Source organism: Schistocerca cancellata, chromosome 10 (genome assembly GCF_023864275.1).
Source record: "Schistocerca cancellata isolate TAMUIC-IGC-003103 chromosome 10, iqSchCanc2.1, whole genome shotgun sequence".
Classification (NCBI taxonomy): Eukaryota; Metazoa; Arthropoda; class Insecta; order Orthoptera; family Acrididae; genus Schistocerca; species Schistocerca cancellata.
Genome location: NC_064635.1, coordinates 91,389,445 through 91,408,849, shown reverse-complemented (window position 1 = coordinate 91,408,849; position 19,405 = coordinate 91,389,445). Strand labels below are relative to the sequence as shown.

The following is a 19,405-nucleotide window of genomic DNA, read 5'->3' as shown; positions in this document are numbered from 1 at the left end:
ATGTATTTTACGTTGCTGCTTCCATCCTCCAAATTTCATATAAACTTCCACAATACGTCTGCACACCAATAAGTTTTTTCGTCTTAATCCGACCGAGACTAGCTTCCGCTCTCTGTTCTCGCTCCCCACGCCCGGGTTCCTGGGTTCGATTCCCGGCGGGGTCAGGGATTTTCTCTGCCTCGTGATGACTGGGTGTCGTGTGATGTCCTTAGGTTAGTTAGGTTTAAGTAGTTCTAAGTTCTAGGGGACTGATGACCATAGATGTTAAGTCCCATAGTGCTCAGAGTCATTTGAACCTTCCGCTCTCTAGAGACAATAGCGGGTAGAAAACAAAAAGAGTTACAATTTTTGTACCTTCATTTTCTTACATATTTTCTCTGCCGTCGAGCGCTCATACAGCTGCGACGGTATAATTTATATCTGAGGAAACGAGTGTAGCGCGGCGAAATTCAAAGTCCCGCTACAGGACTTTCGCGCGCCGGAGATCATCGACATCAGTTTTTCGTGTGTGTGCCGTCGTGTTTGTGATTCAGTGTTTCCGCCGCCCACGCTCCTTCGTTCACGTGTGTCGTCTAAATCATCAGTGTTTGTGCACAGTGCCGACAGTTCTCTTGTTTTTCGTCAAGTGTGAACGGCTTCATGTTTTATAATTACTGTATCTGCTGTTTTTTAACCGCCATTGTGTTACTTTTTTGTCTTCATTGCTTTTCTCTTTCATTGCACTGCTTGTGGCTGAAGAGTGGAGTCAAATATTCCGCTGCCAGCCCACCTTGAGTGAGGTGCAAAATGACAATAAAGAAAAAAAATTCATTTTAGGTAATTACCTTACCTTCTGATGAAGTCACCCTTAGAGGTGACGAAACCTGGTCAAGGTATATAGGAAACCTATGAACCGGTTGGCTGATTTTTACATATTTTTTTTAAAAAAAGACGTGAAAATAATTAGGATCAACACAAAAAACGCCTCGAAATCGTGCAAGAAAATTACCACATACGGAAACCAAAGCAGAAAGAAAAACCATGTTGAATGACTAAGTATACATGCTAAGCAATTCATTATTTACACTAATAGATAAAATAATAGAATAACGCCGCAAAAGGGTATTAATATAATAATAACGTCCAATGTAATAATACCACCGAGCCCCTACACAGAATATTGAAACGAAAAGTCAGATTAGCTGTCACCCAAGTTTTCAACCACTTGCTAACAGCTAGTACAACACAAGACAATTCAAACAAAAAAAAAAAAAGAATTTGAACCATTTTTTTTATAAACACACGAACACACACACACATATTTTAAGAAACATGCAGAAAGAAAGATTACTTTTCGACAGGTAGTCGCCGACACACTAACCTAGCAATGGCCTAACGGCAATGTGCTTGCGGGACAAGTTCACATCATATGGAAAACTTGTTGTGGAGAGGAAATATATGTTTTATTATTTCCTTTATTATAGTAACTACTTCACACAACTATATTTAATGCCGTTTATTAAACGCTCTCGATTCAGAGGCATCTAAGATGCTCGTGATTCACTCCCACTATGCATCAACGTAGTTCTCAAAAATTTTTCCTCAAATGAAGGCCTACATTTTTGGCCAGGAATGCCCTTTCGGCCTATACTAGTCCTCCTTGCTTCATACACTAGATGCTATTGTCCTTCCAAGGTATCACAATTCCTTCGACTATTTCGTTGCCGCCAATCTTAATGTTAAATTTATCGCTAATCTCATACCTGTTGCTCCTCATTAATTTCGTGTTTTTTCTGTTTACTCTCAAGCTATAGTATCTGGTCATCCGACTTCCATTTAACAGGTCCTGCAATTAGTCCTCATTTTCATTGACTGTGCCAATATCATCAACCATCTGATATCGTTTCACTCGGAATTTTAAGCCCACTCTTGAACCCTTCTTTTATTTTCGTCACTGCTTCTTTCATTGCCTATACTGAACACACAGGAAAAAGATTACATCGTTGTCTTATACCCTTTGTAATTCATTCTTATTTTTTTCCTCTTGGATCTTGCACGTATTGTATATTTCAAATGGCTCTGAGCACTATGGGACTTAACAGCTATTTTCATCAGTCTCCCAGAACTTAGAACTACTTACACCTAACTAACCTAAGGACACCACACAACACCCAGTCATCACGAGGCAGAGAAAATCCCCGACCCCGCGGGGAATCGATCCCGGGAACCCGGGCGCGGGAAGCGAGAACGCTACCGCACGACCATGACCAGTGGACTGTATATTTCATGTCTTTCTCTATACTAGCTTACTCCTATTTTTCCGAGAATTTCGATCATATTGCGCTATTTTACATTGTCGAACGTCGACAAATCCTGTGAATGCCTTTTGACCTTTCCACAGTTTTGCTTCCATTATCAAGCGCAACGTCAGAACCTCAGCCTCTCCATCCACCCCCACCCCGTTGCCTTCACGGTCATTTCCGGTGCGGTTCTCGTCTTTTTTTTTCTTTTTTTTTGGTCATCAGTCTATTGACTGGTTTGATGCGGCCCGCCACGAATTCCTTTCCTGTGCTAACCTCTTCATCTCAGAGTAGCACTTGCAACCTACGTCCTCAATTATTTGCTTGACGTATTCCAATCTCTGTCTTCCTCTACAGTTTTTGCCCTCTACAGCTCCCTCTAGTACCATGGAGGTCATTCCCTCATGTCTTAGCAGATGTCCTATCATCCTGTCCCTTCTCCTTATCAGTGTTTTCCACATATTCCTTTCCTCTCCGATCCTGCGTGGAACCTCCTCATTCCTTACCTTATCAGTCCACCTAATTTTCAACATGAACCTCCTCATTCCTTACCTTATCAGTCCATCTAATTTTCAACATTCGTCTATAGCACCACATCTCAAATGCTTCGATTCTCTTCTGTTCCGGTTTTCCCACAGCCCATGTTTCACTACCATACAATGCTGTACTCCAGACGTACATCCTCAGAAATTTCTTCCTCAAATTCAGGCCGGTATTTGATATTAGTAGACTTCTCTTGGCCAGAAATGCCTTTTTTGCCATAGCGAGTCTGCTTTTGATGTCCTCCTTGCTCCGTCCGTCATTGGTTATTTTACTGCCTAGGTAGAAGAATTCCTTAACTTCATTGACTTCGTGACCATCAATCCTGATCTTAAGTTTCTCGCTGTTCTCATTTCTACTACTTCTCATTACCTTCGTCTTTCTCCGATTTACTGTCAAACCATACTGTGTACTCATTAGACTGTTCATTCCGTTCAGCAGATCATTTAATTCTTCTTCACTTTCACTCAGGATAGCAATGTCATCAGCGAATCGTATCATTGATATCCTTGCACCTTGTATTTTAATTCCACTCCTGAACCTTTCTTTTATTTCCATCATTGCTTCCTCGATGTACAGATTGAAGAGTTGGGGCGAAAGGCTACAGCCTAGTCTTACGCCCTTCTTAATACGAGCACTTCGTTCTCGATCGTCCACTCTTATTATTCCCTCTTGGTTGTTGTACATATTGTATATGACCCGTCTCTCCCTATAGCTTACCCCTACTTTTTTCAGAATCTCGAACAGCTTGCACCATTTTATATTGTCGAACGCTTTTTCCAGGTCGACAAATCCTACGAAAGTGTCTTGATTTTTCTTTAGCCTTGCTTCCATTATTAGCCGTAACGACAGAATTGCGTCTCTCCTCCCTTTACTTTTCCTAAAGCCAAACCTATCGTCACCTAGCGCATTCTCAATATTCTTTTCCATTCTTCTGCATATTATTCTTGTAAGCAGCTTCGATGCATGACTGTTAAGCTGATTGTGCGATAATTCTCGCACTTGTCAGCTCTTGCCGTCTTCGGAATTGTATGGATGATGCTTTTCCGAAAGTCAGATGGTATGTCGCCAGACTCATATATTCTACACACCAACATGAATAGTCGTTTTTTTGCCACTTCCCCCATTGATTTTAGAAATTCTGATGGAATGTTATCTATCCCTTCTGCCTTATTTGACCGTAAGTCCTCCAAAGCTCTTTTAAATTCCGATTCTAATACGGGATCCCCTATCTCTTCTAAATCGACTCCTGGTTCTTCTTCTATCACATTAGACAAATCTTCACCCTCATAGAGGCTTTCAATGTATTCCTTCCACCTATCTGCTCTCTCCTCTGCATTTAACAGTGGAATTCCCGTTGCATTCTGTATGTTACCAGCGTTGCTTTTAATGTGACCAAAGGTTGTTTTGACTTTCCTGTATGCTGAGTCTGTCCTTCCGACAATCATATCTTTTTCGATGTCTTCACATTTTTCCTGCAGCCATTTCGTCTTAGCTTCCCTGCACTTCCTATTTATTTCATTCCTCAGCGACTTGTATTTCTGTATTCCTGATTTTCCCGGAACATGTTTGTACTTCCTCCTTTCATCAATCAACTGAAGTATTTCTTCTGTTACCCATGGTTTCTTCGCAGCTACCTTCTTTGTACCTATGTTTTCCTTCCCAACTTCTGTGATGGCCCTTTTTAGAGATGTCCATTCCTCTTCAACTGTACTGCCTACTGCGCTATTCCTTATTGCTGTATCTACAGTGTTAGAGAACTTCAAACGTATCTCGTTATTCCTTAGTACTTCCGTATCCCACTTCTTTGCGTATTGATTCTTCCTGACTAATGTCTTGAAGTTTAGCCTACTCTTCATCACTACTATATTGTGATCTGAGTCTATATCTGCTCCTGGGTAAGTCTTACAATCCAGTATCTGATTTCGGAATCTCTGTCTGACCATGATGTAATCTAATTGAAATCTTCCCGTATCTCCCGGCCTTTTCCAAGTATGCCATCTCCTCTTGTGATTCTTGAACAGGGTATTCGCTATTACTAGCTGAAACTTGTTACAGAACTCAATTAGTCTTTCTCCTCTTTCATTCCTAGTCCCTAGCCTACATTCTCCTGTAACCTTTTCTTCTACTCCTTCCCCTACAACTGCATTCCAGCCGCCCATGACTATTAGATTTTCGTCCCCCTTTACATACTGCATTACCCTTTCAATATCCTCATACACTTTCTCTATCTGTTCATCTTCAGCTTGCGACGTCGGCATGTATACCTGAACTATCGTTGTTGGTGTTGGTCTGCTGTCGATTCTGATTAGAACAACCCGGTCACTGAACTGTTCACAGTAACACACCCTCTGCCCTACCTTCCTATTCATATCGAATCCTACACCTGTTATACCATTTTCTGCTGCTGTTGATATTACCCGAGACTCATCTGACCAGAAATCCTTGTCTTCCTTCCACTTCACTTCACTGACCCCTACTATATCTAGATTGAGCCTTTGCATTTCCCTTTTCAGATTTTCTAGTTTCCCTACCACGTTCAAGCTTCTGACATTCCACGCCTCGACTTGTAGAACGTTATCCTTCCGTTGATTATTCAATCTTTTTCTCATGGTAACCTCCCCCTTGGCAGTCCCCTCGCGGAGATCCGAATGGGGGACTATTCCGGAATCTTTTGCCAGTTGAGAGATCATCATGACACTTCTTCAATTACAGGCCACATGTCCTGTGGATACACGTTACGTGTCTTTAATGCAGTGGTTTCCATTGCCTTCTGCATCCTCATGTCGTTGATCATCGCTGATTCTTCCGCCTTTAGGGGCAATTTCCCACCCCTAGGACAAGAGAGTGCCCTGAACTTCTATCCGCTCCTCCGCCCTCTTTGACAAGGCCGTTGGCAGAATGAGGCTGACTACTTATGCCGGAAATTACCGCGGAGAAGCCCTCGGACGTTGGCGCGCCAGGTACATATAAGTTTGCGGCCGCGAGCTCGGCTCCAGTTCATCACCGGTAATGGAAGGTGAATCTTTGACAATGCCAGCCACTCGTGCTGGTGAAACGTCAGTAAAATCATAATACAAACATCGCCCGAAGAACCCGAGACAGAAGTCAATAGGCAGTTTGTCAACAAGTGGTCACGAAAGCCTTTAACAGTATTGGAAGACCAATGTGTTCAGCGTATGACTCTGGCCCATCGTACTGCATCTGCAACAGAAACTTTAGCAACAGTTGGCACCACAGGGACACTTTTTTTTCACTTGCTGCTCATTATTTATTGACCCACCTTCTAATTGCTCATGGTGGGTCGTATTAAGCCTCTTGGCCACTGCGACTGGGCTCGGGCCCAGGAGTGGTTTGTGTGTCACCTCCCCTGTTCTCGATCCCACTCACACTGTTGCCCGTGTCCCGCCTCGTGGAGGCGGGCTTTTGCGTTATTTGTTCATTTTTACTCGTTGTGCAGCTTTTAAATACACTCCTGGAAATGGAAAAAAGAACACATTGACACCGGTGTGTCAGACCCACCATACTTGCTCCGGACACTGCGAGAGGGCTGTACAAGCAATGATCACACGCACGGCACAGCGGACACACCAGGAACCGCGGTGTTGGCCGTCGAATGGCGCTAGCTGCGCAGCATTTGTGCACCGCCGCCGTCAGTGTCAGCCAGTTTGCCGTGGCATACGGAGCTCCATCGCAGTCTTTAACACTGGTAGCATGCCGCGACAGCGTGGACGTGAACCGTATGTGCAGTTGACGGACTTTGAGCGAGGGCGTATAGTGGGCATGCGGGAGGCCGAGTGGACGTACCGCCGAATTGCTCAACACGTGGGGCGTGAGGTCTCCACAGTACATCGATGTTGTCGCCAGTGGTCGGCGGAAGGTGCACGTGCCCGTCGACCTGGGACAGGACCGCAGCGACGCACGGATGCACGCCAAGACCGTAGGATCCTACGCAGTGCCGTAGGAGACCGCACCGCCACTTCCCTGCAAATTAGGGACACTGTTGCTCCTGGGGTATCGGCGAGGACCATTCGCAACCGTCTCCATGAAGCTGGGCTACGGTCCCGCACGCCGTTAGGCCGTCTTCCGCTCACGCCCCAACATCGTGCAGCCCGCCTCCAGTGGTGTCGCGACAGGCGTGAATGGAGGGACGAATGGAGACGTGTCGTCTTCAGCGATGAGAGTCGCTTCTGCCTTGGTGCCAATGATGGTCGTATGCGTGTTTGGCGCCGTGCAGGTGAGCGCCACAATCAGGACTGCATACGACCGAGGCACACAGGGCCAACACCCGGCATCATGGTGTTGGGAGCGATCTCCTACACTGGCCGTACACCACTGGTGATCGTCGAGGGGACACTGAATAGTGCACGGTACATCCAAACCGTCATCGAACCCATCGTTCTACCATTCCTAGACCGGCAAGGGAACTTGCTGTTCCAACAGGACAATGCACGTCCGCATGTATCCCGTGCCACCCAACGTGCTCTAGAAGGTGTAAGTCAACTACCCTGGCCAGCAAGATCTCCGGATCTGTCCACCATTGAGCATGTTTGGGACTGGATGAAGCGTCGTCTCACGCGGTCTGCACGTCCAGCACGAACGCTGGTCCAACTGAGGCGCCAGGTGGAAATGGCATGGCAAGCCGTTCCACAGGACTACATCCAGCATCTCTACGATCGTCTCCATGGGAGAATAGCAGCCTGCATTGCTGCGAAAGGTGGATATACACTGTACGAGTGCCGACATTGTGCATGCTCTGTTGCCTGTGTCTATGTGCCTGTGGTTCTGTCAGTGTGATCATGTGATGTATCTGACCCCAGGAATGTGTCAATAAAGTTTCCCCTTCCTGGGACAATGAATTCACGGTGTTCTTATTTCAATTTCCAGGAGTGTACATTTACAAATAATATAAATAATACGGAAATGGAAAACAATTTCATTTTGTATTTAAGAAGAAGTAAATAGAAAGATAGGAAAGAAAAGGATAGAGAAATTACCACCACCTGTGTGTGGGTTGCGGTCAGGGTCTTGGAATGACGTTCAACACGCTGGCCGCACTCACAGTTCACACATATGCTTGCATACCACAGGGACACAACGAACTCTTGCATATCGGTTACTTCTAGGAAAGCTCCGAACCAGACGTCCTGTAGCGTGCATTGCACCGAACCCAAACCATCGCCGTTTGTGACTTCAGTGGTGGCAAGCGAGAGCTCATTGGAGGGCGCAGTGGAGCACTGTTGTATTTTCTGATGAAATGTGGTTCTGCTGCGATGCCAGTGGTAGCCGTGTGTTGGTTGCAGGTAGCCAATTGAGAGCGTGCACTCAATCAGTGAGTTTGCTAGACACACTGGACCTGCACTTTAAGTTACGGTCTCCGGTGCGATTTCGTATGACAGCAGGAGCGCTGTCGTGGTTATTCCACGCACCCTTAATGCAAATTGGTAAGTATATCTCGAGTTTCGACCTATTGTGCTGCCGCTCATGAACAGTCTTCCTTTAGTGTTCAACCCTGATTTTGGTTTGCAGCAGACCACAACTCCTCTCTTCTGTGTGCCTTCCTCTTCATTTCCACGTATGTGTTACATCCAACGTCTTTCATGATCATTCCTGATCTGTTGCATGTGTGATATCCTTGGTCGCCCCCACCGATTCCTTCCCTCAATAGCTCCTTCTGCTATTTTTCCAATGATGTTGTTGTGTCGTAGTATGTGCCCTACAAATTTGTCTCTTCTTGTTTGGATGTGCCTCCACAGAGATCTGGTTTCCTGTACTATTCTAAGCACCTCTCCATTTGTTACTTTGTCTCTCCAGCTGATCATCATCCTTCTATAGCACCACATCTCCAGGGTCGCCTTCTCTTCCGATTGTCCAAGTTTCACATCCGTAATGGGCCACACTCCAAACGAAACCTTTCATGATATGTTTCCTTCTTTTCAGACTGATGTTGTTGTTGGTGAGTAAGTTCCTTCTCCGATTAAATGCAATTTTGGCCTTTTGTATTCTGGTCGCAATTTCTTTCCGGCTTCTACCATCTCTTGTGATTTTGATTCCCAGGTAAGTAAATTCCTCTATCACTTCCAGCTCCAACGACATGAACAGTATTTTTTGGAAGTTTGTGGTAAGGCCTTATGGGACCAAACTGGTGAGGTCATCAGTCACTAAGTTTACACACTACTTGATCTAAATTAAATTAACTTACACTGGGGGAGGGGGGGGGGGAGCTACCCTGCGCGGATGAACAGTATTCCTGAGAGTGTTTTCCAAAAGGATAACGCTCGCCTACATACCAGTTTTGTAACCCAACTTGCTCTATAGCCTGTTGATGTGTTGGTTGGCCTGTTCGATCACCAGATCCGTCTCCAATCGAGCACATATGGGGCATCATCGGACGACAACTCGAGCATCACCCACAAACAGCATAAGCCCGTATTCACTGACCAAGTGGAACGGGAATAGGAGTGTGTCCTACGAATTGACATCCGACACTTGTTCAAACTAATTCATACATAGTGAGATTTTCACTCTGCAGCGGAGTGTGCGCTGATATGAAACTCCCTGGCAGATTAAAACTGTGTGCCTGACCGAGACTCGAACTCGGGACCTTTGCCTTTCGCGGGCAAGTGCTCTACCAACTGAGCTACCCAAGCACGACTCACGCCCCGTCCTCACAGCTTTACTTCTGCCAGTACCTCGTCTCCTACCTTCTAAACTTTACAGAAGCTCTCCTGCGAACCTTGCAGAACTAGCACTCCTGAAAGAAAGGATATTGCGGAGACATGGCTTAGCCACAGCCTGGGGGATGTTTCCAGATTGAGATTTTTCACTCTGCAGCGGAGTGTGCGCTGATATGAAATTTCCTGGCACATTAAAACTGTGTGCCGAGTTCGAGTCTCGGTCCAGCACACAGTTATAATCTGCTAGGAAGTTTCATATCAGCGCACACTCCGCTGTAGAGTGAAAATTTCATTCTAGAAACATCCCCCAGGCTGTGGCTAAGCCATGTCTCCGCAAATCCTTTCTTTCAGGAGTGCTAGTTCTGCAAGGTTCGCAGGAGAGCTTCTGTAAAGTTTGGAAGGTAGGAGACGAGGTACTGGCAGAAGTAAAGCTGTGAGTACCGGCCGTGAGTCGTGCTTCGGTAGCTCAGATGGTAGAGCACTTGCCTGCGAAAGGCAAAGGTCCCGAGTTCGTCTCTCGGTCAGGCACACAGTTTTAATCTGCCAGGAAGTTTCATATCAGCGCACACTCCGCTGCAGAGTGAAAATCTCAATCTGGAAACATTCCCCAGGCTGTGGCTAAGCCATGTCTCCGCAATATCCTTTCTTTCAGGAGTGCTAGTTCTGCAAGGTACGCAGGAGAGCTTCTGTAAAGTTTGGAAGGTAGGAGACGAGGTACTGGCAGAAGTAAAGCTGAGAGTATCGGGCGTGAGTCGTGCTTGGGTAGCTCAGATGGTAGAGCACTTGCCTGCGAAAGGCAAAGGTCCCGAGTTCGAGTCTCGGTCAGGCACACAGTTTTAATCTGCCAGGAAGTTTAATTCATATATGTTTGCATACTTGCATTCAACATTCTGGCGGCTACATCAGTTACTAATGTTCCAGCTTTCCACATTTGCAATGGCTTATCTCGCGGTTACTTTAACCTGTGGTCTTCCAATATTAAACTCGGAAATACATTGACAAATATGTTCCCAAAATTTCATTGCTGTACATTAAATATTTTTCTGGTGTTGCGATTTTTTTATGTCAGTATACTTCTAACCTCTTTTCTACTTTAATGATTTCATGATCATGATATGTGCAAAACCTCCTCAAACGAACACCTTATCCAACTAAAATATTGTTCTGTCTCTGGTGATACAGAAGTTGAAAGGGTTCTGTAGCCACCTTTCATTAGTCCTGTAGCCCATTTTCACTAGCATTTCTCTTTCTTTTCCTTGTTTCTCTTTCTCATAACTCTCATAGTGGTGTGATTGACCGAATGTGGTTGTGTGTCACGTTGCTAGACGGTGGCGTAGTTTGCTGCAGAAAGTCTGCTATAGTCATACAGATTCAGCAGCAGTTGTACAGAATAGCCAACTCTCGTAGCGTTCAAGTAGGCAAAGAGGTTTGCGGTACTTGTGAGAAATCCACCTGCGCAACGTTGGTAGCGGAAATGGCATCTTTGGGTTTTCCGGGCAACGAGGAGCGTGGAAGAGGCTGGAGAAGAAAAAGGGAGGCAGTCGGCCGCCGGTACGGGAAGCGTCCACAGCTGTGCTCCAGTCGAAGAAGGGTGAGTTAGACTGACAGCGTGGCGCGTTGTTACTTGGCGAGGGGAGAGCTGTTAGCTTTTGGTCTCGCTTTTCAAATCTGGAAGATTGCTTTGCCTTGTCGCAGCAAGGAATGCAAAACTTTGGCAGATTTTTCTTTTAGAAAATTTCTACAGCAGACTTGGATCCGCCGGAAGAGCGCCAGACAAAGGTGTCGATAAGAAGTGAGCACTCGCTCCTGTATGAATGTCTGTTTGCCTTCAGCTGTTCCTGTATAAGCTTTTAGTTTCGTAAATATCAATAGCTTTGCCTTCTCGTAAATTTGCCTTGCTTTATGTATCTTTCGTCCGTGGGAAGCTGACCACGTGGTTGAACATTAAAGTTTGTTGGGCTACCGTCATGGCTAACTGTCCGGTCTCATGTTTGTTTTAAAGAATGTTAACTGTTCATGATTGTGTGATGAGATATTGTTGCAACTTGGCCACGATACCTAGAAATTGCGTCTCCAAAAACCACATGGGGACGCGGGTGTACTGCGAAACGAGTACCGTTTCACGAGTTAATTGCGATCAGTTATGAGGCAACAGCAGTTGTATGAATGATTCACACGAATGATTTTAGATTATAACGGTGAATGTATCGACGCTTCTCTTTAATGTTTTAGGAATTTATGTTATCAGGAATTGTGTACATGCCTCACAACCAAATCTTAGGAATAAATGATTTTATCTACAATTTTCTCTTGTGTTCCGAGGTTACGTTTTTGCACCTAAGCCACTCACCTCGTAGCTTTCCCGCTAGCACATCCAACGCGTTTCCTTACGCGCAGGTTCAGTGATTAGTTTCCCCTTTTCTTTTAAAACAAATGCTTTAGATTAAGTCTTATTTTCAGGTGTGTTGCTGGGATCTGATCTTATGCACAGCGTTGATACATTTTCTATTTTATTGTAAATGTTTGATTCTCGTCAACTGCGCACGCGTAATATTATTAATTATATCGCATCCCCCATGAGCGATATCACGACGTATACATTTTTATGAGTTTCTGGACTGTGATCAAATTAATCTATTTTCCGACTCGGCCAAACCTTTGATTAGTTGTATGGGTAGAGTCGCTGGCGATCCTAATCTTAACGTAATAACCGGTAGAAACAAGTTAGTTACAAAGTCTTCTGGACGTTACACTATTCAATACACGACGTATTTCTCATCAGCTATCGTCTATAGAGTGCCGTATAACGTAACGCAGCAGTGTGGTGACTGACTGCACTTTACTGCCGCCTCACGCCTCAGATCACGCCCCCTCGTGAGCCACAGCCGCCTCAGAAGCTGGACAGCTGCTCCACCGGAGCGACAGGTGGCCGGCCGAGGCCTTGGACCTGCCTGCAGCGTCCAGTTTGACCCTCGTCCAGCCGACCCCGCCCTCAGACCCCCAACAGCTGGTGTATATAAGAAGCAAGCAGCCTCTGCTGAGGCACCGTACAGCTCTTCCAACACCAGTGGCTGCTCACTGCACTACGCTAATCATGTTCAAGTCCCTGGTGAGTATTACTACTAACTAGCTGTAGCTAACTCTCTCTCTCTCTCTCTCTCTCTCTCTCTCTCATAGCATACACTATCTGCCGTTTTCACGACCTGCGAAATCAATTTTCTAAAATTACAACTTTTCCACCATCGACTGCCACTTTTGGTTCCGTATCTCAGTTCGTAAAAACTGAACCCATATAGGACCACTTTATCCTCCCTCAGCCAGTCTGTCTGTCTGTTTGTATGGCTGTACAAAACTCTTTTTTCTGAGGAATGGATAAACATATCAAGTTGAAATTTGTGTCACATATTCAGGTCCCTTGGCGATGTAAAAAAGTAAAGGATCTAGGTCACTATAATCAACATACACAGCTATTTACCTGACATATTTTGATACTCGCAAAATCAGTCATCAAAACCTGTAGAATTGTGTTTTGAACCGGGGACCTAGAAACGACGGAGAGGCTTCGTCCCCGCCGGAGCCCTCCACAACTCCACAACAGGCTACAGCAGTCCACTCACCCTACCGCCGCCCCACACCTATCAGAGGGTTATTGTGTGGTTCGGCCCCCAGTGGACCCCCCCCTCCCCCACCCCCTTTGGGAACGTCTCATATCAAACGAGTGTACCCCAAATGTTTGCGTGGTACATTAATAATGGTGTACGCGTACGTGGAGACAGTGTTTGCGGCCGGCCGCGGTGGCCGTGCGGTTCTGGCGCTGCAGTCCGGAACCGCGAGGCTGCTACGGTCGCAGTTTCGAATCCTGCCTCGGGCATGGGTGTGTGTGATGTCCTTAGGTTAGTTAGGTTTAAGTAGTTCTAAGTTCTAGGGGACTTATGACCAAAGATGTTGAGTCCCATAGTGCTCAGAGCCATTTGAACCATTTTGAACAGTGTTTGCGCAGCAATCACCGACGTAGTGTAACTGAAGCGGAATAAGGGAAACCAGCCAGTATTCACCGAGGCAGGTGGAAAACAGCCTTAAAAACCGTCCACAGGCTGGCCGGCACACCGGACCTCGACACTAATCCGCCAGGCGGATTCGTACCGGGGACCGGCACGTCTCCCCCCCCTCGGGAAGCAGCGCGTAAGATGGCGTGGCTAGCCGGGCGAGCAACCTATAGGATACTTCCCATTGGTCGAGAATCACAAAGTTTGGAAAGAACCAAGATTTCATTGTACCAATAACGGAAAAAATATCCTCAGATTGTTAATTCGTAATCATATCACACGAAAAAAATTTTTTTTTCATTTGTTGTCAGATTGCCTTGAAGTTGGAATTTATGTCACGTACTAAGGGCTATAATAACTTACCGGTGTAATAAATGTAAGCTTCTAAGTCAATGCAACCAAAAGATTAGTCATTTATGTCACATACATAGATACTCGCAACCTCAGTCATCAAAACCCCTGGGGTACTTTCCGTTCACTTAGAATAATGAAATTTACCAAGAACCAAGCTTTCACAGTACAATCAAAGGAAAAAAAATAAGAAAAATTTTAGTTTGTGGTTATATTACAAAAAATTGCTTCCTCATTTCTTGTCTGACCGTCTGACGGCAATGCCTCCTTTTTTCTCAGGAACAGGTAATATAAGTTCAAATTTGTGTCACATTCTAAGGTCTGTGGTCCCTCGAGATTCTAAGCCAGTCCAGTCCAAAGATACCGCCGCTTATGTCACATATTTTTGATACTCGCAATCTGACACATCAAAACCTCTAGGGTACTTCCAGTTGGTCTATAATCACGATATTTGTGAACAAGAAATGCTTCACAGTACAAGTCGGAAATTGTTAACTTGGAACTGTATTACAATAAAAAAACTGTGATTTTTTTTATCTGACTGTCTGTCTGTCCCTCCGCCTGTTAGCACCCCATCTCTCAGGAACGGGTAGAAGTATCAACTTGAATTTTGTCACATACTGAGGTTTACAGTCGATTTTCGGTCTAAAAATGTTAAGCTTTTAAGATAATGCACTCAAAAGACGCAGCAGTTTGTCACAGATTTTGATACTCGTCAGCTCACTCATTAAAAGCAATTGCGTACGTCTCCTTTTCGTGGAATCATGAAATTTGGCAAGAAGAATAGTTACAGAGTACAATCACAGGACAAAAATAAGGAAAAATCAGAATATTTCTTTTGCCATTTATCATCCGACGTCAGACTTGTTAAATCATTGTCGAAAGTCTTGGAATCCGTGAGTCCGGTATACAGTTTTCGAAAATTTCAATTACAGATTTATAGATCTTGTAGAGGACAATGAATGCGTAATATTTTGTACAGGAACACATGCCTGGAAACGTCATACAACAACGCTATAGAGCGTCAACGTTACAGACGCCGGCAAGCAAACACAGATTCTGAGACGATATTAAAAAATTTCAGAGATGATGCGGAAGTATAAATGTATCAGTTTGAGGTACCTAAGTGTCATTATACGGGAAACGAATGAGTCAAACGTTGTAAGCGAAAACAATCTGATACACACCTGAGGGAGCAAACAGCACGCATTCTCTTTAAAGACATTTTTTTATTTTTTATTTACACGTCAAGTTCAGTAGGACCAAATTGAGGAGCAAATCTCCAAGGTCATGGAACGTATCAGTACTTGAAATTACAACATAAAACTAATAACAGATAAAAATAAATGTTTATGAACCCGAAAAAACTCAGTCCATAAGTTTAAGTAAACGCAATCAACAATATAATGGATTTCACAGAATATGTAAAAACTGACTATGAATGTCCAGAGATTTGAACATTCAACCTCCTCAGTGTTTACCAATGTGCCACCTGGCTGCTGTTCATGTTTACCCGTATGCAATTCCTCTTGGACCACTGTGTGTATAACAGGCAGTGCAGGACCGAAATTACACCCCTGTGGGTCTTGACAAGCAGTCCTTAGCAACTGTAGAACTTCCATGCCCAAATCTACTAATTTGACATATATGAATGCCTGAAATTTTGGCTACATCTACATGGATACTCCGAAGCCGGCCGCTGTGGCCGAGCGGTTCTAGGCGCTGCAGTCTGGAACCGCGTGACCGCTACGGTCGCAGGTTCGAATCCTGCCTCGGGCAGGGATATGTGTGATGTCCTCAGGTTAGTTAGGTTTAAGTATTTCTAAGTTCTGGGGGATTGATGACCTCAGATGTTAAGTCCCTTAGTGCTCAGAGCCATTTTTGATACTCCGAAAATCACACTCAAATGCCCGACAGAGGACTCATCGAACGACCAACACAATAATTCTCTGTTACTCCATTCTCGAACAGCGCGCGGAAAAAAACGAAAATCTCTATCTTTCCTTGCGAGGTCTTATTTCGCTTATTTTATATGATGATCGTTTCTCCATATGTAGGTAGGCGCCAAAACACATTTTCGCATTCCGAGGAGAAAGTTGTTGATTGAAATTTCGTAAGAAGATTCCGCCACAACGAAGAACGCCTTTGTTTTAATTATGTCTATCCCAAAATCCTGTATGATGTCAGTGACATTTTCTGCCCTATTTCGCTATAATATAAAACGTGCTGCCCTTCTTTGAACTTTTTCAATGCACTCCGTCAACCCATCTGGTAAGGATCCCACACCGAGCAGCTGTATTCTAATAGAGGACGGACAAGCTTAGTGTTTGGCTATCTCCTTAGTGGATCTGTTACATTTCATAAGTGTACTGCCATTAAAAAGCAGTCTTTGGTTAGCCTTGTCCACAATATTTTCTATGTGTTCCTTCCAATTTAAGTTGTTCGTAACTGTTGTAATTGCTAGGTATTTAGTTGAATTTGCGTCCTTTAGGTTTGAGTAATTTATCGCAGTTTAACGGATTTCTTTTAGCACTCATATGGATGACCTCACACTTTTCGTTATTTAGGGTCAATTGCCAGTTTTCGAACCGTACAGATATATTTTCTAAATCGTTTTGCAATCTGTTTTGATCTTCTGATGACTTTACTAGTCGATAAACGACGGCGTCACCTGCAAACAATCTAAGACGCCTCCTCAGATTGTCTCCCAAATCGTTTATATAGATAAGTAACAGCAACAGGCCTGTAACGCTACCTTGGCGAACGCTAGAAATCACTTCTATTTTACTCGATGACTTTCCATCAGTTACTACTAACTGTGACCTCTCTGACACGAATCACGAATCTAGTCACATAACTGAGATGATATTCCATAAGCACGCAATTCCACTCTAAGCCGCTTGCGTGGTACGGTGTCAAAAGCCTTCTGGAAATCTAGAAATATGGGGTCAATTCGAAATCCCTTGTCAATAGCATGCACCACTTCGTGTGTGTAAAGAGCTAGTTGTGCTTCACAAGAACGGTGTTTGCTAAATCCGTGTTGACACTGTGCCAATGATCCATTGTCTTCGAGGTAATTCATAACGCAATATATGTTCCAAAATGCAGCTGCATATCGACTTTAATTATATGGACCGGTAATTTAGTGCATTACTCGTACTGCCTTTCTTGAATAATGGCGTGACCTTTGCAACGTTCCACTGGGTACGGATCATTCGTCGAGACAGCAGTTATACATGATTGTTAAGTATGGAGCTATAGCATCAGCATTCTCTGTAAGAAACCTTGTTGGTATACAGTCTGGACCTGAAGGCTTGCTTTTATTAAGTGACTTAAGTCACTTCACTTCTCTAAGCATATCTACTTCTAAGTTGTCAGCTGTTCTTGATTGGAATTCTACAGTGCTTACTTCGTCTTCTTTGACGAAGGAATTTTTGAAGGCTGTGTTTAGTAATGCTGATTTGGCAGCGCTGTCAATAGTATTTCCATTGCTGTCACGCTCAGAAGGCACTGATTGCGTCTTGCCTCCAGTAGAATTTACGAAGGACCTGAATCTCATTGGATTTTCTGAAAGGTTTTGAGGCTAAGTTTTGCTATGGAAACTATTATTAGCGTCTAGCACTGAAGTTCGCCCTAAATTTCGAGCTTGGAGATTCTCATTACGTTTAAATTTGACACGCTTTTTTCATTGTTTCTGCAATAGTTTTCTGCTCTGTTTTGTGTAAAAAAAGGGTATCAGCTCCGTCGTTTGTTAATTTAGTTGGTGTAAATCTCTCCACTGCTGTCGATACTATTCAAGCAACACCTGGTCTACACTTACATTGTTAATTAGGAAGGAGTGGAGATTGACTTTCAGGAAGGAGTCAAGTGAATTTTAATCTGCATTATAAAAAGGTATACTTTTCGTTTGCTTTTGGAGGATTTGGTGGTTACAATGTTCAGTCTCGCTACGACAACCCTGTGTCCGCTTGTCCTTGTATCCGTTTTGAGGCTCGTTATTAGCATTCTTTCCGGAGTGCTAGTCCTGCATGGTTCGCAGAAGAGCTTCTGTAAAGTTTGGAAGGTAGGAGACGAGGTACTGGTGGAAGTAAGGCTGTGAGGACGGGGCGTGAGTCGTGCTTGGGTAGCTCAGTTGGCAGAGCACTTGCCCGCGAAAGGCAAAGGTCCCGAGTTCGAGTCTCGGTCCGCCATACAGTTTGAATCTGCCAGGAAGTTTCAGCTCAGGATTACCTGTTGCTAGTTCTGTGTGTGACACCACGCTCTACTTTTCAGGTCCTGGCCCTGTGCCTGTTGGTGGCGGTCTTCGCCGCTGAGGAGTCCGCCCCCAAGGAGAAGCGCGGCCTGGCCTACGCCACCGGCCTCGGCTACTCCGCCCCCTTGGCCTACTCTTCTGGACTCTACGGTGGATACGGATACCCTGGATATGCTGGATACTACGGCTACGGTGGCCTGGGATATGCTGCAGCTCCTTTCGCCTATGGATACCATGGATACATCTGAAATGCATAGAATTCATTTTTGAGAAATAATCAACCCTTCTGTATATTCACAAAAGATTGCTCAAGCATTGAGACTTTAATTCGAGGTACTCAGTTCACTTGTCCTAGGCTCCTTTCTCAAAAATGTACTTACAGTGAACTATAGTAAAATTTTTCTATCCACAAATTTATTTTTGTTGTGATTTTATACAGCTCTCAAAACATCTTCCTTTATAATCCTTGAGCTCATTAGAATTGTTAATGAACGAGACATACTTGACAACTAGTTGGACTCATCTAACAACTTCATTGCAGAGTTTAATCTCAGACTTTCAGAATAAATCCATCTACCAAAAATCATGCATATATTTGTTAGAAAGTAGTTTGTGACTAGTGCAATAGAACTTTAAAATCAGTACCGGCATTAGACTGTTGTTTACTTACAGTGTTACATTACACTTGCACAATCATGATTTAGGCTTCTGCTGGCCAATGTGTCCGAGCGGTTCTAGGCTCTTCAATCTGGAATAGCGCGGCCACTACAGTCACAGGTTCGAATCCTTCCTCGGGCATGGATGTGTGTGATGTCCCTAGGTTAGTTACGTTTAAGTAGTTCTATGGGACTGATGGCTTCAGATGTTAAGTCCCATAGTGCTCAGAGCCATTTGAACCATTTGGTTTCGGCTTCAAAGTGCCGTTACCAAGTGTTTTAAGTGTTATATATTGCCTTTGATGGCGTACTGTCGTATTAAAATACCATCTTAGGCAATTTGTAACACTTAAAATAATTGATAATGGCGCTATGAAGCCGAAATTATGATTGTGTAAGTGTAATGTAACACTGTAAATAAACAAGTGTAATGGCGGTACTGACTTTAAAGAAATATATTATGATAGTGACCCCGCATTATGAAAAAATTATTTACTACACTAGAAGGCAAACAGAATGTTCGAAATTTCGTGTGACTATTTCATAAGTAAACAAAGGACAAGCTTCTTCATACGTATTTCCTATCTCATAATCAACGACCTCT

General features: G+C 44.2%; 1 protein-coding gene across 1 annotated transcript; it reads left to right on the top strand.

Moving 5' to 3' along the window:
* The first annotated feature begins 12,513 nt into the window (after positions 1–12,513).
* On the top strand, positions 12,514–18,558 carry LOC126106380 (cuticle protein 6.4-like). The gene is made up of 2 exons (XM_049912646.1): positions 12,514–12,605; positions 18,166–18,558. The coding sequence occupies exons 1-2, from the start codon at positions 12,591–12,593 to the stop codon at positions 18,391–18,393; spliced, it is 243 nt and encodes an 80-aa protein (XP_049768603.1). The 5' UTR covers positions 12,514–12,590; the 3' UTR covers positions 18,394–18,558.
* The last annotated feature ends 847 nt before the right edge of the window (positions 18,559–19,405 follow it).